The sequence below is a fragment of the Rhinolophus hipposideros genome (assembly GCF_964194185.1).
Source record: "Rhinolophus hipposideros genome assembly, chromosome: 20".
NCBI lineage: Eukaryota > Metazoa > Chordata > Mammalia > Chiroptera > Rhinolophidae > Rhinolophus > Rhinolophus hipposideros.
Window position 1 is genome coordinate 10,565,282 of NC_138066.1, and position 22,597 is coordinate 10,587,878.

Below are 22,597 nucleotides of genomic sequence, written 5' to 3' on the forward strand. Positions count from 1 at the left end.
GGGACGGCGGAGCCAGGAGGGGGTAACGGGACAGGACTGGATTGGGGGTCCACTGGCTCCCTGGGCCGGCTTCGAGGGACCAGAAGGCGATACAAGCGGAGGATCCTAAAAGATCGGGTACGGGAGGAGGAGTCCACGGCAATCCCCAGGAGCCCGGAGCCTGGGAGCGCAGGATCCGCGGTGCAGGGGCAGGGATCCAGCCGGAATCCTCGGGGAGGGGGAGGGATCTAGTCGATCCCGAGGGCGGGCAGGAGTGGGAGGTCCGGGAAGTCAGAGGAGGGCGGGAGCCGGCACGGCTCCTAGGAGGGAAAGCAGGGGTAAGGGGTAAGCTTCAGGGGACGCTCATCAGACTGAAGGCCCGTACTCCTGGCTCCGCGCGTCAGGGCCCTCCCGCCCCGCGTCCATCCCAGCCCGAGAGTGATGATCCGCTGGCGGAGCAGCCGCAGCAGCCCCGCGCGTCACCGCGCGGCCGCCTCCCCCGCCCCCTGCAGAGAGAGAGAGAGGCGCACACCCCTCGCTCGCACCCGCTTGCCCGCCCGCTCTCCAGAATGTGGGGGGATTGGAGACGGTGGAAGAGGGCGGGAGTGGACAGACCCACGGATGGAGGAGTGGACTGGGGCAGGGTGGAGAAATCGCCCCCCAGATCTCCCACCCTCGGGTCTCTCGCTGTAGGTGGAGGGGAGAAGGGGGGGGTGGTGAACTGTAGGGGGCGGGGCATCACAAGAAGAAGGCGGGGCCTTCGGAGCTGGAGGGGGAGCCATAGGGACAGCGGGCGGGGTTTAATGACGATGGGTGGGGCTTGGGTATCTGTGGGGCCGCCTCTTTTTGAGAGTGGGTCTGATTTAAAGCTGAAAAGGAGGAGCCTGTGGGGAAAGGGGCGGAACTTTGCGTAGGGACAGGGATCTTTGGAAATTGGCCGGAGGTGGGAGGGGGGATGTTAGAAGAGACGATCTACTTGGAAAGTGGGCCAATCCGTGACGCAAATCCTTTAGTACCGCCCCACCGACCCCGCCCCCACTGCTCCGCTCCTCCGCTCCTAATTGGTTCTGGTTTCTCCGCCCGCCAGACGTCTTCGCCACTCAACAGAGGTTTTACAAAGGCTCAAGTACTTGGGTGACGCTAAAATGAACACCGCCCGCATTGGGCACCTGTGCACCTTATTTGCATGGGAGCTCAGGATTGGCTGGCCTCTTGGGTGGCCTGGGCGGTGTTCGCCCGGCGCGTGACCATCCAGTGCCATGGCCGGGGCAGGGGCTGCTTTCCGCCGCTTGGGTGCTTTGTCTGGAGCCGGGGCCTTAGGCTTGGCCTCCTACGGAGCCCACGGTCAGTGGGCTGGGGATGGAGCTGGGCTTGTGCTTGGGGCGACCTTTGGGGTCTGGTGCAGGGGCGGAGTCTATGGGAAGTGCTCGGGCTCCCATCGACCAGACAGTCCGTGAAGCACTAACCCTTTTAAAGTCTGTCAGCCCGGTCCAGTTGGTTCCCAGAATTGCCCATGCGTGCTTCCACTAGTCAAAGAAGCCTTCTGGGAACGGCCTTTCTCTCTCCAGTGTCCACCTGGGTCCTCTCGGGAGTTGGGGCGTTAGGACTGGTAACCTTTTCCTCTCCTTTCCACAGGCGCCAGGTTTCCGGATGCCTACGGGAAAGAGGTGAAGTAGTGCGCTGGAGCTCCCCGACTTCCTGGTCTATGAGCGCACAAAGTCTGGGGTCCCTGAGGGAAGTAGGGGACAGGCGGAGCGCGGATCTTTGCAGCAGCAGGGGCTGCAAGCCTGAGGTTGGGTGCCTGAGGGAGAGGCAAGCTGGGACTTCATTTGGGGGACGAACTTTTGTCCAGGGTCCTGCGTCCCTTAGGAAGTACCCCCATTTCTCATTTTCTTACAGCTTTTTGACAAGGCCAACAAACACCACTTCTTACACAGCCTGGCCCTGTTGGGGGTGCCACATTGCAGAAAGCCCCTCTGGGTAATCTTTACCTCTTTCCTAACCCTGACCAAACCCCACCCACTCCTTCTCAGTCTGTCCTTCTCTAATCAGCTTGTATTCTTCCTTGTATCTTCTTCAGGCCGGGTTACTGCTAGCCACTGGAACCACCTTATTCTGCACCAGCTTTTACTACCAGGCTCTGAGTGGAGACCCCAGCGTCCAGACTTTGGCCCCTGTGGGAGGAAGCCTTCTACTCTTGGGCTGGCTTGCCTTGGCTTTTTGAGCTTCCTGGTGTTTAATTTCTGGGTACTTTTTAAAGAGGTGGAGCAGGGAGGAGATTAAAAGAGAAAGGCAAATAACTTTGGAGTCTTTGTTTATCTAACCTCTTGGAGGAGGAAGGGTAGGGATTGTCAACCTCTGAACTACCTCCCTTTCCTAAGACTGAATCAGTGAGCTTTGGGTCTGGGAATTCTGTTCACTTCAAGTTAACTTGTTATGAGGTTCTTAAACTGGTTGACATCAGAGTCATAAAGAATGCTTGAAATAATGCAGATTTTCACTGAAACCCTCTTTGGGGCTTGGAAATGTGTATTCTGATAAGCTCATCTTATGGTTCTGATGCTCACTGGACTTTGAAGATTACTGTAGGGTAGTGGTTTTCAGCCCTGTCATTCCACAAACTTGTTGAGTACTCTAGAAGTCAGAGTTAAGGCAAGGGAGAACAGGAGAAGTGCCATTACAGTAGTTCTTCCCTTATTTGTGGTTTTACTTTCCACAATTTCATTTTGCACAGTTTCAGTTAACCCACAGTCAACTGTGGTCCAGAAATACTAAATAGAAAATTCCAGAAAATAATTCATAAGATTTAAATGGTGCACTGTTCTGAGTAGCGTGGTGAAATCTCCCTGTCCCACTCTGTCCCACCAGGATATGAATCATCCCTTTGTCCAGCATTATCAGCCCATTAGTCACCTAACCATCTCAGTCAGTTATCAGATTGACTGTTGTGGTATCCCAGTGCTTGTGTTCAAGTACTCCTATTTTATTTAATAATGGTCCCAACAAAGTGCAAGAGTAGTGATACTAGCAATTTGGATATGCCAAGATGAGCCATAAAGTGCTTCCTTTAAGCAAGAAAGTGGGAGTTCTTGACTTAATGAAAGAAAAAGATAATCTGAAGTTGCTAAGATCTAGGGTAAAAACGAAACTTCTATCCATGAAATTGCGAAGAAGGAAGAAATTTGTGCTCGTTTTGCTGTCGCACCTCAAACTACAACAATTACAGCCACAGTACATGATAAGTTAAGGTGGAAAAGGCATTCAATTTGTGGGTGGCAGAAATGAACAGAAAACGTCTTCCAATAGACAACAACCTGTCATGCCAGAAAGCATTGAGCCTATGTGAAGACTTCACCAAGGATATGTATGTATAGGAGAAAAAAACAAACGTAGTGTATATAGGGTTCAGTATTATCTGTGGTTTCAGGCATACCCTGGGAGTCTTGGAACATATTCCTCTCGGATATGAGGGGACTGCTGTAATTACATAATATTTGGGGGTTCAAAGCAGAGGCAGAACACCATGTATTAGGGGTCAGAAAATGCTTCACAATGTTTGAGATGATCCTTAAAATAACTGTAGTGTGAAGGAAACAGTGAACAAAGATACAGAGGTGGGGAGCTGAGGACTAGGGGGCTAAGCAAGTCTTCAGTGTGGGTTCAGTGTGAGTTAGGCAGAAAAGGAGTGAGAAAAAGTGGCAAGGCAGGCTGGAGTAGCACCCACAGCATGTAGAGAACTGGAAGATATTTAAGGGGCAATATTACCTATGTATTGATCAGTGTTAATTAAGTATTGATCATGTATGAGACATTACAAGGAAATTCAACTGTGAACCAGATAGACACCCTCCTTTCCCTCATGGAGTTTTCCGTCTAGTAGTGGACATAGACCTTCAACAACTAAACACAAATACATTATTGTGAGTTGTGCTGTGCTTGAAAGAAAAGAACAGGGAGGAAGTGGAACAGTGGGGCAGTGGAAGGTGTGTCCCTTTAGATACGAAGGCCTTGCACAGAAGGTCCATTTGAAGCTGGAGCTAACCCTGCACAAAGTGGGGAGGAAGCATATTCTAGGCAGAAAGAATAGCTGACAAAACAGGCCAAAAAGGAGCAGTTCAAAATCCTTGAGGCGGGAGAAAGTTGGCTGAGTTAGTGAAAGCAAAACCAGTATGACCAATATGGACTGGGTAATTAGGAAGTTCCGGAGGGTCGGTACGGGCCTTGTAGACAGGCACTCAGAATTTGTTTGTAGTATGACAATAAGTCATTGAGAGGTTTTTAAGCTGAGAGTGGTAGGGTCTGATTCATGTTTAAAAGATTTATATGTTTAACCAATTGGAGGAAGGCAAGGATGGCAACAGGGAGACCAGCCAGAAGGCCACAGAAGAGGAGCAGGTGTGAGATGATTGTGGTGACTTGGCGTAGAGTGGAAGAGGTAGTGAAAAGGTCTAATTCAGAATATATTTTAAAGATAGTGCAGATAGGTCTTGCTAGTGGATTAGACTGAAAGGGAGATTTCTGGTTTACACACTTGATTGGATGGAGGTGCTGTTACTCAGATGAGAAAAACTGAAGGAAGAGTGGATTTGGGAGAGGCTGATCTGAAAGTCAGTTTTGGACATGTTGCTTCTGGAATGTCTCGCAGACATCTAAGTGGAGGCACCAAACAGGTAGTTGGGAAGCTCAGGGACGGACGTATCACAGCTCGGGGGGGAGGTCTGGACTCAGGTTTACTCTGTAACCCACTTTGGTCAGTCTTCTGGCCCATCTCTTCCCCGTAAACGCTCTTGGAACAACCTCGTGCATCACTATGACCTGGTCACCAGATCCAATGGATGATTTTCAATCTCATTTTCCTCAGCATTTGACACAGTTGGCCACACTGTCCTGAAGCACATCCCGTTACTTTTATGACACAGCTCTCCTGATTTTCCCTATTTCTGTGACTGGCTAGCTTCTCTATGCAGTTTAAATCAATCGTTTCCAAATTTTAATGAAAAAAATTTGGAACTCTTATGTATATATATTTTAATTTTATCCTTTTTAATTTCTATTTTTCTGTATGTTTTATAAAGTGTGTATCTGTAGTACACTGGAGGTACATACTTAATTTTTCTGAAGGAGTGCATTCAAAAAGTACAGACCATTTCTCTAAATGAGGATTTTTAAGTAATCTCATTCAGCCCCATATCTTTAATTATGATCTCCATCCATACTTTTAAATCCAGGATTTCTATCTCCCAGCCCAGTCCCTTCTCCAGACTCCTGTAACAGCTGCAGTGTAGCAGAGTGTTAAGTGGAGACCTGAAGGACTTCAGGGGTGTCCAAACGTTTTTCAACTTTTTTTACCAAGGGCCATATGCGGTAAAATACACAAACAGCCGGGCCACTCACTCGAGGTGAAGTACGTATTGCCTCACCTGGTTTATTGAAGTAAACTAAATATATTTCTGGAATTTGCTGCGGGCCAATTAAAAATGGATTGCAGGCCGCAGTTGGCCCATGGGCCGCAGTTTGGACACCCCTGAGTTAGATGATGAGGAAAGGGGCGTGTTCCAGACCAAGGCAAGAGCTTTAAAGAGAGAAAGAGAACAAGAGAGAGCCCAGTGCATTTGAAACCTCAAAGAACTCCTCGTCGCAGGCTTAAAGCTCATGAGAGGGTCAGCAGTGACAGATGCGCATAGCAAGTAGAGGGCCTTGTGCTGAGAGGTTGGACTGTCTTCTGAGCCATTGAAGCATCTATATCCAGGGAGGAGACATGATTTGAGGTGTATTAGAGGATCACAATATTTCTTCATTTTAAAGATGAGTAAAATAAGGCCTCAGGTGGGACCTTCAGAGTGGCCCAGAATGCCGGTGGCAGAGCCAGCACTGGATCTTCAGGCTCCTACCTCCCAGTCCAGGGCTCTTGATACATTTCCATCCTTCATCTCAGGCAATATCTGGGATGTGGGGAACCTCCAGGTGGAGGAGACCTGGGCATAATGTGATCCCTAATACCTTAGCTTTGGTCCTGCCAGTGGGCTGGGCTCTCAGGGAACCAAGATAAATAGGCCTGCTTGATAATCTGTCCCGATTATTACTGCACATTGCATCCAGTCTTCTCAACAGTCCTGCAAGTTAGTGGAACGTGAAGCGAAGAGAGGTGCAGTAACTTGTTCTTTATCATACAGCTAGGACCTGAATAAGCTGTGATTCAAACTCTTTTCTGTCCAATTCCCAGAGCTAAGTTCTTTCCTACTTGTACATACCAAGAAAGTCAGATTTCAGCAGGGAACATACAAGGTCAGACAATTAAGTTCACAAACTCATCCTAGAAAAAGTGCTACATACCTCACTGCTGAATATCACTAGGTCACCATAGAAGCGCTCCCCTTGGGAAGCCATGCACCAACGCAGCGCCTAGTCCACCTTTCAAAGCAATTTTGGAACTCTTTTTCTGGAATGGCCATCAGAGCTATCATCGTATTACCCTTGATGCCCTGAATGTCATCAAAATGTCTTCCTTTCAATATTTCCTTTATCTTCAGGTAAAGAAAGAAGTCATTGAGGGCCAGATCAGATGAGTAGGGAGGGTATTCCAATATAGTTATTGGTTTACTGGCTAAAAACTCCCTCACAGACAGTGCCATGTGAACTGGCGCATTGTCGTGATGCGAGAGCCATGAATTATTGGCAAAAAATTCAGGTGGTCTATTTCATGCAGCCTTTTCAGCACCTCCAATAGTAAACTTGGTTAACTATCCAGCTGGTACAAATTCATAAGGAATAATCCCTCTGATATCAAAAAAGGTTAGCAACATCATTGCAACAAATTCTCGAACTTCACTATCACACCACTTAGACCCTTTAAAACAATTTGATACAATGTGTTTAGTGTTACAAGTAGATACTGAGGTGGGCTTGTTTTGCCATTGGGGACTGGTAAGACTTCTATCCACCTGCTGGGTTTTCAGCATACATAGTTCACCAGGAAAAAAGGGAAAAGATCATACTGGTAACAAATCAAGAGGGAAGACAGGAGTGTCTGGAGCTCAGAATGGAGTGGGCCCCAGGAAAAGACCAAATAGAGTCAGGTTGGAGCCTGTACTGTGAAGAGTTTCCTGGGCCAATACTGAGTCAACTTTAACTTCTCTTTTCCTCACATCCTATACCCAAGCCATCATCAAGTCCTGTTGGCTCAAATACATAACTGAAATCTGACCATTTCTCACCACCTCTGTTCCTACCATTCTGGCTCTTGGTCCAAACCACTATCAAATCTTACCTAGTTTTTGCAAAAACTTCCTTCTGCCTTTGCCTACCTACAGTCTACTCTGGATAAGGCAGAGAGAGACAGAGAACCTTCTAACACATAGTCCTAAGCCTTAGCTGCATGTTACAATCGACTGGGGAATTCTCAAAAAGTTCTTATGTCTGCACATATTCTAAATTAGTTGCTATGAAGTGGGGCCCAGGCAGAGGTATTTTTTAAAGCACCCCAGCTGATTCTAACTTGTGGCGAAAGTTCAGGACCACTCTTTCAGTATGTAACTCTCATCATGTCTCTTCTCTGTGCAAACCCTTCAACACTTCCCATATCACTCACAGTATAATCCAATGGTCTACAAGGCCATATGTGATCTGGCCTGTGACATCTCTTACCTCCCCCTTGTTCATTCTATTCCAGCCACACTGGCCTCCTTTTTGTTCATTGAACAAGTAAGGCATACTTCTGCCTCAAGGCCCTTGCCCTTGTTCCCTCTGCTTGAAACACTCTTCAGTTAGAAGTCTGCATGGCTCAATCCTTGACCTCCTTTAGGGATTTGCTTAACTATCACCTTCTTAGTGATGTCTTCCTAGTCCACCCTCTTTAAAATTGCAACTCCTGCCCACCACTGTCTGTGCTTTTTATTCTTCATAGCACTTGTGACCATCTAACTTCTGGTGTATTTTATTTGCATTATCTATCTCTTCTCCACTAGAATATAAACTCCAGGAGATCAGGAATTTTACTTAACTGGTATATATTCCTATCACCTTAAATACTGATATACAGTAGTGCTCACTAAATCTTTGTTGAATAACTGAATTTCTGTATATGTGTTTTGGTGGAGGCTGGTCCATGGTTTAGGCCGTGTAGAATCTGAGGCACTTAGGGATACCAGGAGAGAGGTCAACACTTGGTCTGAGGCAGATCATGACTGAAGCTGTGGGAGCAGCTGACCAGCCCAGAGGAACATGGACATGGGGTAAAGGAGCCCCCCAAATCAGCTTCTACCCATGTTCACCTTGGTGGGTTTCACTGCCATCTGCCTGGTCACCAGAGAGGCACCTGGGGTCATCCCAGACTCCTCACTGCCATGTAATTCCCCTCAAAACGTTCTGTATTGTCTATGTATCTCCAAAATCTGCCACTTCTGTCTCTCTGCACTACCACAGCCATCCTCTCCCCCAGCCCACTGCCAACAACCCAGCCTGGGTGCCTCCACCATTCTTTTCCACATTGCAGTTTTTATTGTTTTTCTTTATTTCTTTTTTTATTAGTTTCAGGTGTACAAAACAATGTAATAGAGACATTAAAAAAAAACCTTTTATTTACTTTAAGTGGGTTTTTCTAGGACCCACCAGCTCCAAGTCAAGTAGTTGTTTCAATCTAGTTGTGGAGGGCGCAGCTCATAGTGGTCCACGTGGGGATCGAACAGGCAACCTTGTTAAGAGCACCAACTGAGCTAACCGGCCACCCCATAATAGACATTTATACCCCTTATAAAGTGATAACCCCCTCCCCCAATCTACTTCCCTTCTGAAATTGTATATAGCTTTACAGTTCCACTGACTCTATTCCTTATGCTCTACTCCACATCCTGTGACTATATACATATATATTATAGTTGACATTATTATTCAGTTTCAGGTGTACACTGCAGTGGTCAGGCACCTACACCGTCCATGAAGTGGTCTCCCTAAAAAGACAAGTGTCCATCGGATACCCTACAAAATCTTTGCAACATTATTGATTATATTCCCCAAACTGTCTTTCGTATGCCCGTGGCAAACTTGTGGTTACCAATTTGTGCTTTTTAATGCCCTCACCTCACCCCACCCCCCTCCCATCTAGCAACGCTGTTTTTTCTCTATCTCTTAGACCATTTCTGATTAATTTGTACATTTATTCTATTCTTTAGATTCCACATTTAAGTGAGATAATATGGTATTTCTCTTTCTCCGTCTGACTTATTTCACTTTGCATAATATTCTCTAGGTCCATCCATACGTTGCAAATAGTAAGATTTCATTCTTCTTTATGGCCGAGTAATACTTCATTGTGTAAATGTACCCCAGTTTCTTAATCCAGTAATGTACAAATTAGCATTTTGGTTGTTTCCATGTCTTGGCTATTGTGATTAGCGCTGCAATAAACATAGGGATGCATAAATTTTTTCAAATTAGAGTTGGATTTCTCTGGATAGATACCTAAGAGTGGAATTTCTGGGTCATAAGGTATTAATGGTTTTTCTAGAACACAAGTTTGACCTTCTCCCTTCCTCTTAAAATCTTCCAATGGGCTCCGTGCTGCCCTTGGGGCCAAGTCCTAGCTCCCATAGGCCTTCTGTGAACGTGAACTGGCCTCCCTTTCTAAACTCATTTCTTGCCACTCAGCCTATAAGCCCCCAAAGCGCAGGAGGACTTCCTCACACCTGGGGCCTCTGCTCAGGACTCAGAAGAGACTCCTTTTGGGGAACGCTTTCCTGTTGACCGGGCTGCCTCCTCTGGTCCCCTTGAACCTAACCTCACGCATACTCACTAATGTCACTATTTGGCAGCCTGTCCAGGCTGGGCGCGCCTGAAGGAAGTACTACCTGTATAGGTCACTGTTGCGTCAAGAAAAGAGCGAGGTAGCCCAAGGGAGGTAGAAAGGGAGCCAGGCGCTCGTCCTACAGGCCAATGAGCGCGTGTGAAGGGTGTTCCGCCTCGCCTCGGAAGCGAGGCCCGAACCGCCCTTGGGAAGAGGAGCCTGGGGTCCTGCGCCACACCAGCTACCCTCGCTACCCACCAAGCGACACTAAGTACTCTTCGCCTGCAGATCTGGGGGGTCGCAGGGCTAGATCTCAGCCGGCTGCCCTCCCCGGGCGAACTTCCTCTCAAGCCTTCTGCAGCCGAACGGAAGAGGCGGGGACGTGGACCACGCTAAGGAGCCGGCAGCCCAAGGTCTGTGGCCAAGAGGGAGAGCCAGCATCCTTTCTGCGCAGGCGCGCTGCCCAGGCCAGGAGGGGCGGGGCCTGGACGGTAGAGGGGCGGGGCCGGATCCTGGGCCCGCCTCCACTAGCTCTTGTGAGCCTTCGAGAGTGCTGGGCACCCCAACTATTCTAAGGGCTTCAGGTGAGCGGGGGTCGCAGAGGGGTCAGGAGACCTCCCTCGAGGTCGGGCCGTCGGTCTGACTGCGGGCCCATCTGTCCTGCCGTCTGCCAACAGCCGCTTACGCGGAAAATGGGAGAACAAAGGGAGGGGGCGGTTCTGGGGCCCCTGAGGGAATCCAGGGTCCCAGGTACTTCGCCCCGCCCGCTGACACTTTCGGTTTCTCCCCGAGTCAGAGGCGCCGCCCAAGAGACCCTGGGCCGGCGCCGGGCGCAGCTGCCTCTCCGCGTTTGCCTGTCCGTCTTTGTGTCTGTCTCTGTGTCTGTCTGGCTGTCTCCGAGCTTGCCTCCACTTTTAGAACTAAGCTTCCCGGACACCGACATCCCGCGAACCCTCGCCCCTTTCCCATGGCAGGTAAGTGGGAGCAAGGCCGAGGGTCTCCGTTATCCCCCCCCACGGACTTGGGAGCTGGGTGTCTAATGCATCCTCCGGGAATGTGCTCGGACTGGCTGGGTGGGGCCCCTCCTTTCCTCCCAGGCAGCCGCCGCCCTGCTCCCCCGCCCCATCTTTCTCAATCTCTTCCCATCACATTTTCCCCACAGCCTCGCGGTTGCCTGTGGGCTAAGAGGTAAAGGGATGAGGACGTGAAACCCTTTCTAATCTACCTCCCTGTCCCTCCACAGGTTACTTGCCCCCCAAAGGCTACGCCCCTTCTCCCCCACCTCCTTACCCTGTGACCGCTGGGTACCCGGACCCCGCGCAGCATCCTGGGCCGGGGCAGGCGCCAGTGCCTGCCCACGTGCCTGCCCCTGCGCCCGGCTTCACTCTCTTCCCCTCACCCGGCCCCGGTGTCCCGGGCCCTGCTGCCCCTTTTTTGCCACTGCCTGGGGTGCCTTCTGGCCTGGAATTCCTGGTGCAGGTGAATGGGAAGGGAGAGGGAGGAGTGACGGGAAGGGGACCAGAGCTTGCAAGCCGGCCAGCTGAGGTGGGCGTGGCCCCTACTCTCTTTCCAGATTGATCAGATCTTGATTCACCAGAAGTCTGAGCGAGTGGAAAGTGAGTGGAAGGACCAATAGGTTGGGCCTCGTGAGGGGGGCAGACATAGTGGTCTCTTGGGCAAGTACTGGTACCTGAGCCTCAGCGTGTCACCCCTTGGCAGTGCTCCTAGGCTGGGAGACAAGTAACCGGTATGAACTGCGCTCTGGGGCCGGACAGCCCTTGGGTCAGGCAGCTGAGGAGAGCAACTGCTGTGCCCGTCTGTGCTGTGGCGCCCGCCGGCCACTGCGTGTCCGCCTGGTGGACCCCGGGGATCGAGAGGTGCTGCGCCTGCTCCGTCCCCTCCACTGTGGCTGCAGCTGCTGCCCCTGTGGCCTCCAGGAGGTGGGCGGGGAGGGATGGGTCAAAGTTCTGGTAAGGGGCAGGCTATAATGGGGAGGACCAATGATGGAGCAGAGCAGCCCCCCCCATGAAGGGTGGGAGTGAACAGGTGGCACTGGAGGTCTAATGAGGGGGATAACAGGTGGTCTAGTGAAAGGGATGGGAGGTCTTGTGAGCCGGGACAGGCGATAGAGCTGTGGCGGTGAGAGCTTGGGTCAGGGTGCCTTGGCTCAGCAGTGACCCTATCTGCTTCCCACTCCAGATGGAAGTACAAGCTCCACCCGGCACCACCATTGGCCATGTGCTACAGACCTGGCATCCTTTCCTCCCTAAGTTCTCCATCCAGGACGCTGATCGCCATACGGTCCTGCGAGTGGTGGGGCCCTGCTGGACCTGTGGCTGTGGCACAGACACCAACTTTGAGGTATCAGGAATAAGGAGAGATTCCCGGGACCTTCATTAATCAAAATGGCAACTTCCATGAGGCAGGATGGCGAACACTAAGGTCAAAACCCAGAGCTCATCAATCCAAATCCACTGTGACCCCTACCACATTTCCAGTGTTCCTCCATTCAGAAATAGGATGGCTCCGTGGCCTTATAAAAGAATGACAAAGAGAGTTTCATTTTGAGGACCAATGCTAATTTTTACCTGCAAATGATGCTGAGGAGGTAAAAATCTAAGGCCAGGCTGGATTTAGGGTGAAGGATTATTTCATCTGCCATGGGCTGGATCTATGGCTGCTGTGCATGAGTTTGTGAGTTTAGGACTTGGAGCAAGCACGAACTTGACTTGTTAATATCCTGTGGCTTGCCCTGCCAACCTAGAAGTCCAAATGGCCCCTCCAACCTGGAATCCAGGTGATATCTTTTTCACCATGCATTCCTATCACCAAACTGGAGCCTGGAGAACCCAAGTGGTGACAATTTCAAGGAGGCCTGGGAAACACCTTTGTTTCTAGAAGACAGTCACTTTGAATTCTATTAAGGGATAATTACCTGTGCAGATAAGGGAGAAATAATGGGTATAATCCAGTAGACTTGCCAAGATATCTGATGAGGTCTCCTACCTAAGGTTACTTTTAAAAATTGAGCCACCTTAGTAGCTGGGGGGAGGTTCTGTGATGGGAACTGGTCGAGAAAGAGATAACTTGGTGACTTCTGGATGGGAATGTGTAGACTTTGGGGTTTTCATGGGGCTAGTCTCCCTTTTACATAATTATGAATGGTCCATATTTGGGGCTGTACTTTTGGGACTGGGAGAGCTGACTGGGAGAGGCCCTGCCCAACTTCAGACTAGTTTGCAGGAAATGCCCCAGAACTGTAGGACAGTGGGGGAAAGGGATGGGAAGGGCAGAGAAGGAAATCATGTTAGTTCTACCTACTAGAGAATGAGCATAGAAAAAGAACCAGGGAATCACTGTGAATTACCACCTACATTGGCAGGGCCTGTTGCTGCTGGGCCCAGAGAGGTCAGTGGAAATCATGGTCCTCAGAGGCTACTTATTGCTGCTCTCTCCCCCCAGTAAAGGCTCCCCTCTAGCTGAGGCTTCCATGCAGTTCTGGACAGGGCCATCCCTACTTTGCAGAGAAGGGGCACCCCTTTGGGCAGTCTTCTAGGAGCCTGGTTGGCTGGTGGAGCACAGCCAGGATTTTAGCAGCCTCCTTTGCCCTCTTGGCCAAGCTACTTTGTGCAGGGCACAAGCTACACCAAATGTGGGTGACAAGGACTTTGGTAACCAAAACAAACCTAGCAACGAGCCATACACTAAGGAGATTGGATGACATCATGCTTCTATTTTTCCCACCATTGATATTCAGCTGTCGTGTATGGCCCTTCAAGAGCAACAGATCTAAGTCTCATTTTTGCTATATACTCAGTGTGACCTAAGGTGACTGAGTTTCCCCAGATGTCAGTCACATGGAAACCCAAGGCTGTTGGGAAGATTCATTACTGTGTTTCCCCAAAAATAAGACCCAGACGGACCATCAGCTCTAATGCTGATGGAGCAAAAATTAAGATAAGACCCGGTCTCGTTTTAATATAAGACCAGGTTTTATATAACATAAAACCGGGTCTCATATTTTTTGCTCCAAAAGACGCATTAGAGCTGATGGTCCGGCGAGGTCTTATTTTCGGGGAAACACGGTAAGTGTAAAGCCTGCATGGTTCATGCATGGTGATGCATGAGTTAGGAGACAGGCGAGAGCAGTTGCACCCCTCCTAGTTGGATCCTTTCTTCCACTCTCCCTCCTGACAGGTGAAGACTCCTGATGAGTCCCGCAGTGTGGGACGCATCAGCAAGCAGTGGGGAGGGCTGCTCCGAGAAACCCTCACAGACGCAGATGACTTCGGCTTGCAGTTCCCAGTGGATCTGGACGTGAAGGTGAAGGCTGTACTGCTGGGAGCCACATTCCTCATTGTGAGTTGGCTGTCTCTCTTGATCTCACTGGAGGCTTTATGCACTTCCTGGCCTCCTGTTAGGAGAGGGTTAGGGACAGACTTTATTGGGGGGGGGGGGGTTGCAGTTCTTTCTGCTAGGAGAGGGTTAAGGACAGACTTTATGGGGGGTTGCAGTTCCAGTCTGGCCCAGCCAGATCTCCTGTTGACAGTGCCCTCCCCTCAGGACTACATGTTCTTCGAGAAGCGAGGAGGTGCTGGGCCCTCTGCCATCACCAGTTAGAGACTGCCTCAGGGTGCGGAGACTATCACCTCAACCAGAATTCAAGATGGTCACCTGCCCTGGCCTGGCCCCTCCTCAGAGGCAGCCCCTTTCCCCCATGTACAATGCAGGGGACAGACAGGTGCCTGAGAGGCTAGGGGCTATGGTGCCCCATCCCTTCCCTATTCCCCTGTTCTCCTTCACCTGCGGCCACACAAAAGGGTATGTATGAGAGCCCTTCCCCTGCTACCTTGCACCACTGCCTCCAGCAGTCCCTTAGCACACAGGCATATTGGCTTTCAAACTTTCCCTACTCACTTCCTCCCACCCTGTTCCAGGGCCTCTGCTCTGAATGAGGCTTTTGGAATCCAGGACTCTGGGGTTTTACAATAGAGCTGGAGTGGGGAAGGGTAAGCAGCACCAAAGATGGTAGATATGGCCACCCTTCCCTGCATCAGCTTGGCCAATTAGTTCAGCCTCAGACCATGGCACTTGGAGGGATCCCCACTTTCCCACCAACAGCTCTAGGGCCTAGACCCCAGTGCCAACTTTCTTTCCCCCTCGGGCCCTGCCCACAGCCGGTGCTTGCTGCAGCTTCCTGTGCCTTACTTAACCGCCCCTCCCTTCCCTGTCCCTACGAAGGAGGCTGCATCTTTGTATGTTATATTCATATAAACTTTGTAACTTTTTGCACATTGGAAGATGTATGTAATGGAAGAGGGTAGAAGAAAGAGTTGGTGTGGGAAAAAACAAAGGGAAATATGACAGGTGGGCTGGGTGGGGGCTGGCCTGTGTAATAATCCATACTGCCAGGATCAAGTGTCCTTGCCTCCCAGAGAGCAACTTTCATCACCCACGATGGCCCCGGCCCAAGCCAAGGCAGTTTGGTCCATGTGCCCCAATCCAATTTGGCTGCTTCCATCATCCAAGACGGCTGCTCCCACAAAGCCCAGTGTGGTAGCTGATGGCAGTTCAGGATGTCTGTTCCTGTATGGCCAGTTGATCATTTTCTGTAGAAGTAGAAGCTTCCATTGGGTATGAGGTATAGCAACTCTGTTCCTCCAAGTCCTCCTCTTGGTTGGAAAAGTGGGCAGAGTGGACTATATCCTTCTATGACCCAGCCAAGCGAGCTGGAGCCCTCAGAGGCCAAGGGGCAGAGTAGGAGGAAATACTCATCTGTGCCTGACCTTGGGCTCTTCCTGTACTTGCCAATAGCTGGCTCTCCTCAGGTGGGAAAGTCTGCCTGTCAGGACCTTGCTCTGGTTCTGCTTGGTCCCACATGGTCAGGCCCTTGGTGCATGCTGGTGTCCATGCCCAAAGGAGCAAAGCTTAGGGCCTGGTCAGGACATAGCGACTGGCTGCTGAGAGGTCCCACTGGTAATGTTCCAAGATGCGCCGGCAGTCAGTTCTGGACCGGCTACTCAAGTAGAAGAGCTGGTCCACCTGTGGAAGCAGAAAGGCGGGCAGCTGACTCCCGGAGAGCAGGGGCTGGAGAGGTAGGAACCCAAGAAAAGGGTCTGGCTTTACCTTGAGGTTCCGTATGGCAGAAAACACATCTCCCCCAGTGGCTCTTAGTGCCACCTGGCACTCCTGGTGGGTGACTCCGTGCACTCTTAGCTCTACCTGCAGGGGACAAAGCCTCACTTAGGTTCCTACCCCAGCCTCCCAGCCTATAGCCCCTCTGGACACCAAGCCACTTCAGGGAGACCTCACCTCCATAACCCTCCTCTGAAACTCAGAGTCAGACAAGAGGCCTCCGGAGGGGATGGTGGCTTTGCTGGCTCCAGGCGTTCCCATGGGGTGATTTTGCTGGGGTTCTCTTTTGGGCCCAGGAGGCCACTCTCTGGTTGACTGGCTGGGCTGAGAAGAGCTGGAGGCAAAGGAAGGGCAGGGTCGCTGGCCTGGAGGTCCCTGGGGCACAGGTCTGGCATGTCGAAGTTCTGGGGGGCTTGAACCACCGCCTGTGGGGTGGGGGCCCAGGGATAGAATGGATTCCAGACTCTTGGAAATGCCTGCACGATTGAGAAAGAAACAACTTGAGAGGAAGCCTAGATGCTGGACCCTGTGTTCTTCCTGTTCTCTATCTGTGCTGCTCTCAGGTTGTCCTTGTGGGACAATAAGACAGGCGTGCAGAACAGACACCAAGGCCTAGGCAATGAGGACCCAAAGAACTGAGAGTGCAGGGTCTGCAGTGGGGAGACAATGTTCACGGGGAAGTACAGCTGGGATATCAACAGGCAGAATGACATGGGGCAAGGAAATCATCTGTGGGGAAATCATGAGCAAAGGCATAGAGTTAGAGCAAGGAGCATAAATGGAGGGTTGTTCTTGATCTCCTCATAGACCCTCAGAGCCCTGCCCTCAACCACACCCACCTTTTATCCTCTGCAGGGGAACAGCGTTCCTTCTCTGACCCCGTGCTGGAGGCAGCTCCCGAAGCTTTGCCTTTGCTCTGCCCCTGTTGGCGAGTGAACCATTTCAATCTCCACCCCAGCCCCACCCCACATATCAGTGTCCCCTCCCAAAGAATCTCTGGGGCTCTGGGGCAGACTGAGACCCAGAGTGGAAGCTCCAGCTGGAAGGCAAGTCTAGCCTCCCTGCCAGCTTCACCCTGGCCCCTCCTCAAGCTTCCCTTCCAGAACAGTTGTTGAACGTAGTTGGTTCCCCCAGCCCAGCTCTGTCCCTGACTCTTTCAGATCCTCACCCATCTATGCTTCCCCGGCGTGGTTCTCCCTTGGCAGGCGAGCCTCTGTGGGTGGGACGGGTGGTTGGCGAGGCCCTCAAATCTTCCAGTGTCACTGCGGAGGCTGGGAAGGTGCCCACTTTGAATGTGCGACCATTCTGGCCCTTCCAGGTTGTGGAGCTGGGGTGGGAAGAGGCACTGGTGAACGAAATGTGAGCAAGACGGGAGTGGGGGCTGGCCTCCTGCTGCATTCAGCTCACAAGCTGTGTGCCATGGAGCTGTATCAGCCTGGAGAAAGGAAAGTCTTTTTCTCTCTACTACAAAAGGGCTCTGTGGGCCCATGGAGGTTCCAGTGGGGAGGCCAGGACTATGGTGGAACTCTCAGGGGCAGGTGAGGAGAGGAGGAAATGAAGCAGAGGATCAGGGTTCAAGGAGCTGGGGAAAAGCAGCAAACGGACCGGGTCAGGAAGGTTGGGAGGGAGTCCTCCTACTGGGGATGTGTAGGAGACATGAGGCTCTCACCTGCTCTCGATGATAGTGATGAGATCACCAGGCTCCATTTTCAAGGCACCTGGCTCTGTGACATCCCTCACACAACGCCCCTCAGGAGGCCAGGCCTATAGAGACAGGAAGAAAGTATGGCTGGGCTTGTGGCCTGAGTCAGAAGAATACCATGGGAGCAGGGAAGAAAGCACTCTTCTCTGTTTATGCACCCACCAATCAAACCCTTATCAAGTGTGTCCTCTGTCTTGGGCCCAGGATGGGACTGCCCCTGTCCCCCAAGTGTAGTCCAATGGGGGAGGCAGACATAGATTCCATGCCAAGCTGGACATAGCCCAGAGGTGAGGAAGCAACAACGGGGAGGGGTGCTGTCTCTACCTAGAGAGAGCAAGGGGCGCGTCATCCTGTATGTTGCTTTTACTCCACACTCAGGCCTATCACATCTGCCTACCACGCACCTCTGGAAATTTTCCATTCTCTCCAGCCCCACTGTCTCAACCCTCATCCAGACCTCTTCATCTCACTTCTGCTTCACAGCCACTGTCGCCTACCTGGTCTTCCGGTCTTCAGTATCATCCCCCTAATCCATTCCCGCACCAAGCCAGAATGATACAATATGTACAGTTGGCTTGTAACTTCCCTAATCAAAACTTTTCCATGGCTCCCAGGTGCCCTCAGAGTAAAGACTAAACTCCTTTAACAGTAGATTATAGTGATTTAGGGAATAGCTCTGAAGTCAGATTGACTGGTTCAGATCCCAATTCCTCCACTTATGTGTGACTTCAGGCAAGTCACTTAAAACTGTCAGTGCCTTAACCGCCCCATCTGTAAAATTGGGATAACAATGACCTCATTAGCTTGTTGTGAGGATTTAATGAGTGAACATGCATAAGGACGCACATAAGGCACTTAGTACAGTATCTTAACAGACCAAGTGCTCTATATGTTAGCTCTGGTTATTAATCATGCCTTATATATCCCTCCCTGGGGCAGCCCCTGCACACTTCCACTGCCTTAGTTGCTTGTACTTCCCCCTCCCACACTGAACCTTTCCTCTGCCTGTCAAAACACCCACTGCAACTTACAGCTCTCTGCTTTGTGCTCCCCCTTCTCTGGCCCAGCCCTAGCCCCAGCCCTTCAGCCTGCATCTATGTAGCCCCAAGCTGCCTCGCCAGGGTTCTTAGCGCCATAAGTTATGGACTGAACCTGTTCTGTTCAGAGTGGTCACAGACCCCACCCAGCCTAGAAGTATTTGTTAGTCTTGTGCATGGAACCCGGGAGAGAGAATGGAGGGAAGGGGGACTGAGTATACCTGGGGAGACAAGGGTTCCCACCTCTTGGAGCAGCCCTTCCAGGTAGGAGAAGCTAGGGCGGTCAGCAGGGTGGGGAGCCCAGCAGCGCAAGGCGAGGGTGTAGAGGGCCCTGGAGCAGAGAGGAGGCCTAGGCAGCCGGGCCTGGTCCTTCTCTAGCCGCTGCAGGATGAGGTATGGCGGGACGCCCGCCCAGGGCTCCTCGCCCCTAGAGAACATCTCCCACAGCGTCACCCCAAACATCCACACGTCTGAGGCAGAAGAGAACGTCCCCTGGCGCAGGCTTTCTGGAGCACACCTGCGGAAGTGATGCTGAAGGGGGCTGGATCTGTGCCCCTCGGAGCTTCCACCGACCACTGAGCGTGGCCCCTGTGCTCCCATCGTCCTCAAAAGTCCTCCTTTCCAAGCCCTTCCAGACCGGCCGACTCCTTTGGGCCCAGCCTCCCTCTTAAGACCAGTTCCCTCCGCACTCCCCCTTGGCTAAGTACTGCCCTCCGGATCTGCCCCCTCCAGCGGATCCGAGACCAACCCCCACCGGCCGCCCCTCACCAGGCATAGGGGATGGGGCGGGGCCCGCCCATGACGTAGCGGCCTCGGGCACCGCCCAGTGGCCGCACCAGCCCGAAGTCGGCGACCTTGATCATGCGCGGGGACACTAGCAATAGGTTGCGCGTAGCGAGGTCCCGGTGCACTAGCCCGCGGGACCCGAGGTACGCCATGGCCCCCGCCAACTGCTTCAGGAAGAGGCAGAGCAAGGCCACGGGCAGAGGGGGTGTTGGGGCCGGAGCTGTCAGGCGCGCGTGCAGGGAGCCCAGCGGCGCCAGCTCCATCACCTGCGGGAGAACAGCGCTGCGTGAGCTGTTGTCTGGCCCCACAGGACGCTGGCCTCCCACTCTCCTGTCGCACTTAAGCCCCACGGCTTTCCTGGGAACCAGAGTGCGGGTTTGCTCACCATCTGCAGAGGCTGGCCCAGTACGAGTCCGTGCAGACGAAGCAAGTGTGGGTGCTCCAAGTTCATCATGACGGACACCTCTCGCAGGAAGTCCCCCAGCTCCGTGCCCACGGGGCCTTCAGGAGCCACCCGGAGGGACTTGACAGCCACTGGGACCTGGGGTTGGGGGGGAGCCACAATCAGGCACCCTAGGGGACAGCTACGCCAGGGCCAGAGCAGAGAGGGCAGCAGAACAGAGCGGTCAGCCGACCCAGGTACCCAGAATGAAGTAGGCTCCCTCCATACTCACACTCTGGCCGCTGGGCAGTGTCCACACCCCTCGGTGCACCACACCAAAGCAGCCAGAGCCCAGCAGCTCCCCTCTGCACACAGCACCATCTGGAATCAGACACTTGAGTCCCCCCTCTGGCTCACGGAGGGATGGAGGGCTGTCTGAGGGTGGTGTGGTCTCCTTCTGCTCAGGGGCAAACCCCCCAAGGATCTGAAACAGATGGGAAATCAGGTGTGCAGAGCCCTGTATATCCCTCCCTGCCACTCAGCCCACCCCACTTCCAAGCCTAAGCTGGCTCTTTAAGCCTCTACCCCCACCCCAAAACACAGACCTTGTAGACCCAGTTCTTAGGCTTGTGCCTGGAACAGTGCCTCTTCAGAGCTTCAGCCAGTCTGCGCTGGGCTGGGGGAAAACAGAATAAGGGCTGGGCTAGTAGGGGTGTGATGCAAGGGATTTACAAGCAAGAAGAGGGCTAGTGGAAGGGGGTGGGTGGGTGCAGGTTAGGGAAGGAAAGACAAGGTAGGGCCTCAGGGCAAGGATCCCTCACCAGGCCGGCCCATGCCAATGCTGTCCAGGTCCTCAGGTCTTACAAAGTCGAAATGCTCCGGCCGAGTAACATTCAGCTCCTCAAGGATGGGTCGGTAAAACTGGGCCAGCTGGATGTCCCGGAGCAGCCTCAGCAGCCACAGGGAGCCTGCCTCTGGGAGCATATCTGGGAAAGGAACTCCTAGGGATGGCACACTCTCCCAGGGTAGGCACCTGAGACATTCAGACACCAGAGACATGGTCACCAGCTCCACCCTCAACCCATCAGAAACACTCAGGTAAAGAAGGAGGGACACATCAGAGTCAGTCAGGTATCCTGCCACTCACACACACAAACCCCAGGAAGAATACTCTTCATACCTGAGACTGAGACCCTCTACCGCCTCACCACTGAGAAACCTGCCCTCCTCACACCTGAGATTTGAGCACTGTGAACTACCGGTATGTTGAGATACTATGGCACAGTGCCCCTGTACCCCTAGGACAAGGACACCCAGAGACACTACCTTTCAGACCTGTGGTCTGCACTGCAGACACTGCACACTCACTCATAAACACCTGAGATACCTATATACACAGGAGACATGTTGACCTGCCATATACACACCAGAGATGCCCAGATATTCTAACCACACCACACCTCAGCCATGCAGGTACACATACACGTGTGTGCACACACGTGAAGGCACACTGCCTCCCACACCCAGATACGGAAACACACACACACCCAATAAGACCTCCAGATACGCTGCAAAAGATGCCTGAGACACCCACATACAGGTCTTCTCACATCTGAGATGTTCCAGTATGCTGCCATAAAACACCCAGGTTTACTGCCACATACCAGCCTCTCATACATGTACTTGAGACGGCAATTCACTGTCTTCGAGATACACCACCCCACACATCTGAGACACCAAGGTCCACATAAACACACACAACACACAAGACATAAGGTACGGTGTCCACTTATACCTGAGTTCTGCAGGCATACTGCCCCCTCAGACCAGTCATTCAGGTCATTGCCCCCTCTACACATAAAGCAACAACATTTGAAATCATATCCGGCATTTGTGATCTAAGTTCAGGTACTGCCTTCAAAGCCTAGGCTGCCAGGTGCACAGTCCCTTCCACAACCACCTGAGCTCAGGCGCCAGTACAGAGCCCTGCCTACTCACCTGAGTCACTCGGTCAACCTAAGCTTTAAGCTAACTCCACCAACCTTTAAAAAACAAGGCTCTAGGTGCTGTGGGTGTTGGCTGCCTGCACAAATTCTTCCTTACACACATCTGTATTGCTTCCCCCGCCCCTCCCACTTAGTTAACCTCGAGGAAACAGAGGACCCCAGGCTGGGCCCAGAGGGGAACCCGGAGGTGGGTTAGGAATTAGGCACGAGCAGGAGGCGGGGAGGAGAAAGTCCACGACCCTGGGAGACCCGACCGCTTGCAAGATGACAAGAGGAAAGCCAGAGAGCGGGGGCAGGAGGAAATGCGGCCGCGGAAGGGAAGGAACGGCGAAGGAAGGGCCGGAGAGGAGAAGGGAGGTGGGTAGGCTCAGCACCGCGGACGCACCCAAGCGACCGCTGCTCCGCCAGGTCCGCCAACCCCAGCCCCGGGCTTCCCTGCTTCCCAGGACCCTCACCTGGCGAAGGCGGAAGCGGCAGCTACAGGGACGCCAGGACTGCCAGGACTAAATCCCAAGAAGGGTGGGACCCGAGGCCGCAGGGGGCGGGACCTGGCAGTTGGCCGGGGCTGGCCAGCGCCTCGCCCCCAGTTCCCTAATGGGACTAGGTGAGGGCTGCGAGGGCGGTTGGTGGGCCCCTCCCTCAGACCCTGAGCAACTTCCCTTCCCCTGTCCTTTGCTCGCCTTCCTCCACACCCTTTCTCCACTTTCTCACCGTCTTTCCAGGCTTCTCCAAAGAACTTTTCACCCCTACCCAGACTTCCGCTACTGTGTTCTGTTCCCCACACTCCCTCCT

At 52.4% G+C, this 22,597-nt stretch overlaps 3 protein-coding genes across 9 annotated transcripts; 2 read left to right on the forward strand and 1 right to left on the reverse strand.

Moving 5' to 3' along the window:
- The first annotated feature begins 1,136 nt into the window (after positions 1-1,136).
- Positions 1,137-2,271, forward strand: TMEM256 (transmembrane protein 256). The gene is made up of 4 exons (XM_081029767.1): positions 1,137-1,323; positions 1,615-1,646; positions 1,879-1,959; positions 2,060-2,271. Exons 1-4 carry the CDS (start codon positions 1,239-1,241, stop codon positions 2,201-2,203), a joined length of 342 nt encoding a protein of 113 aa, XP_080885893.1. The 5' UTR covers positions 1,137-1,238; the 3' UTR covers positions 2,204-2,271.
- A 7,578-nt stretch (positions 2,272-9,849) lies between these two features.
- PLSCR3 (phospholipid scramblase 3) lies at positions 9,850-15,049 on the forward strand. 5 transcript variants are annotated; one of them, XM_081029739.1, is made up of 8 exons: positions 9,850-10,170; positions 10,554-10,731; positions 11,001-11,236; positions 11,331-11,373; positions 11,477-11,697; positions 11,957-12,118; positions 13,955-14,116; positions 14,321-15,049. In XM_081029739.1, exons 1-8 carry the CDS (start codon positions 9,907-9,909, stop codon positions 14,375-14,377), a joined length of 1,323 nt encoding a protein of 440 aa, XP_080885865.1. In that variant the 5' UTR covers positions 9,850-9,906; the 3' UTR covers positions 14,378-15,049. The 5 variants fall into 5 exon arrangements, with proteins under 5 accessions (XP_080885865.1, XP_080885866.1, XP_080885869.1 ...); XM_081029740.1 differs by lacking the exon at positions 9,850-10,170 and adding an exon at positions 10,281-10,341 and having other exon boundaries at positions 10,550-10,731; XM_081029743.1 differs by lacking the exon at positions 9,850-10,170 and adding an exon at positions 10,281-10,341 and having other exon boundaries at positions 10,550-10,731; positions 11,477-11,634.
- Positions 14,999-22,597, reverse strand: TNK1 (tyrosine kinase non receptor 1). Of its 3 annotated transcripts, none has more exons than XM_081029716.1 (13): positions 22,261-22,597; positions 20,621-20,785; positions 20,405-20,475; positions 20,092-20,283; positions 19,803-19,958; positions 19,400-19,683; positions 18,875-19,148; positions 17,562-17,656; positions 17,061-17,219; positions 16,732-16,814; positions 16,070-16,368; positions 15,884-15,979; positions 14,999-15,799 (listed from the first exon to the last, which is right to left on the reverse strand). In XM_081029716.1, exons 2-13 carry the CDS (start codon positions 20,781-20,783, stop codon positions 15,686-15,688), a joined length of 1,986 nt encoding a protein of 661 aa, XP_080885842.1. In that variant the 5' UTR covers positions 20,784-20,785; positions 22,261-22,597; the 3' UTR covers positions 14,999-15,685. The 3 variants fall into 3 exon arrangements, with proteins under 3 accessions (XP_080885842.1, XP_080885843.1, XP_080885841.1); XM_081029717.1 differs by having other exon boundaries at positions 15,005-15,799; positions 20,621-20,832; positions 22,261-22,320; XM_081029715.1 differs by having other exon boundaries at positions 15,543-15,979.

What these genes read in the sequence shown, in the direction of transcription:
- PLSCR3 (XM_081029739.1), top strand. Translation starts at nt 9,907, where the DNA reads ATGAGCGCGTGTGAAGGGTGTTCCGCCTCGCCTCGGAAGCGAGGCCCG. An exon ending in TCGCCCCTTTCCCATGGCAG is followed by an intron (nt 10,732 to 11,000) that starts GTAAGTGGGAGC and finishes GTCCCTCCACAG; the next exon opens with GTTACTTGCCCCCCAAAGGC. An exon ending in GCCTGGAATTCCTGGTGCAG is followed by an intron (nt 11,237 to 11,330) that starts GTGAATGGGAAG and finishes CTCTCTTTCCAG; the next exon opens with ATTGATCAGATCTTGATTCA.
- TMEM256 (XM_081029767.1), top strand. Translation starts at nt 1,239, where the DNA reads ATGGCCGGGGCAGGGGCTGCTTTCCGCCGCTTGGGTGCTTTGTCTGGA. An exon ending in CGGATGCCTACGGGAAAGAG is followed by an intron (nt 1,647 to 1,878) that starts GTGAAGTAGTGC and finishes ATTTTCTTACAG; the next exon opens with CTTTTTGACAAGGCCAACAA. An exon ending in ATTGCAGAAAGCCCCTCTGG is followed by an intron (nt 1,960 to 2,059) that starts GTAATCTTTACC and finishes TATCTTCTTCAG; the next exon opens with GCCGGGTTACTGCTAGCCAC.
- TNK1 (XM_081029715.1), bottom strand. Translation starts at nt 20,783, where the DNA reads ATGCTCCCAGAGGCAGGCTCCCTGTGGCTGCTGAGGCTGCTCCGGGAC. An exon ending in CATTGGCATGGGCCGGCCTG is followed by an intron (nt 20,476 to 20,620) that starts GTGAGGGATCCT and finishes GTTTTCCCCCAG; the next exon opens with CCCAGCGCAGACTGGCTGAA. An exon ending in CGCCGGGGAAGCATAGATGG is followed by an intron (nt 16,815 to 17,060) that starts GTGAGGATCTGA and finishes ACTCGCCAACAG; the next exon opens with GGGCAGAGCAAAGGCAAAGC.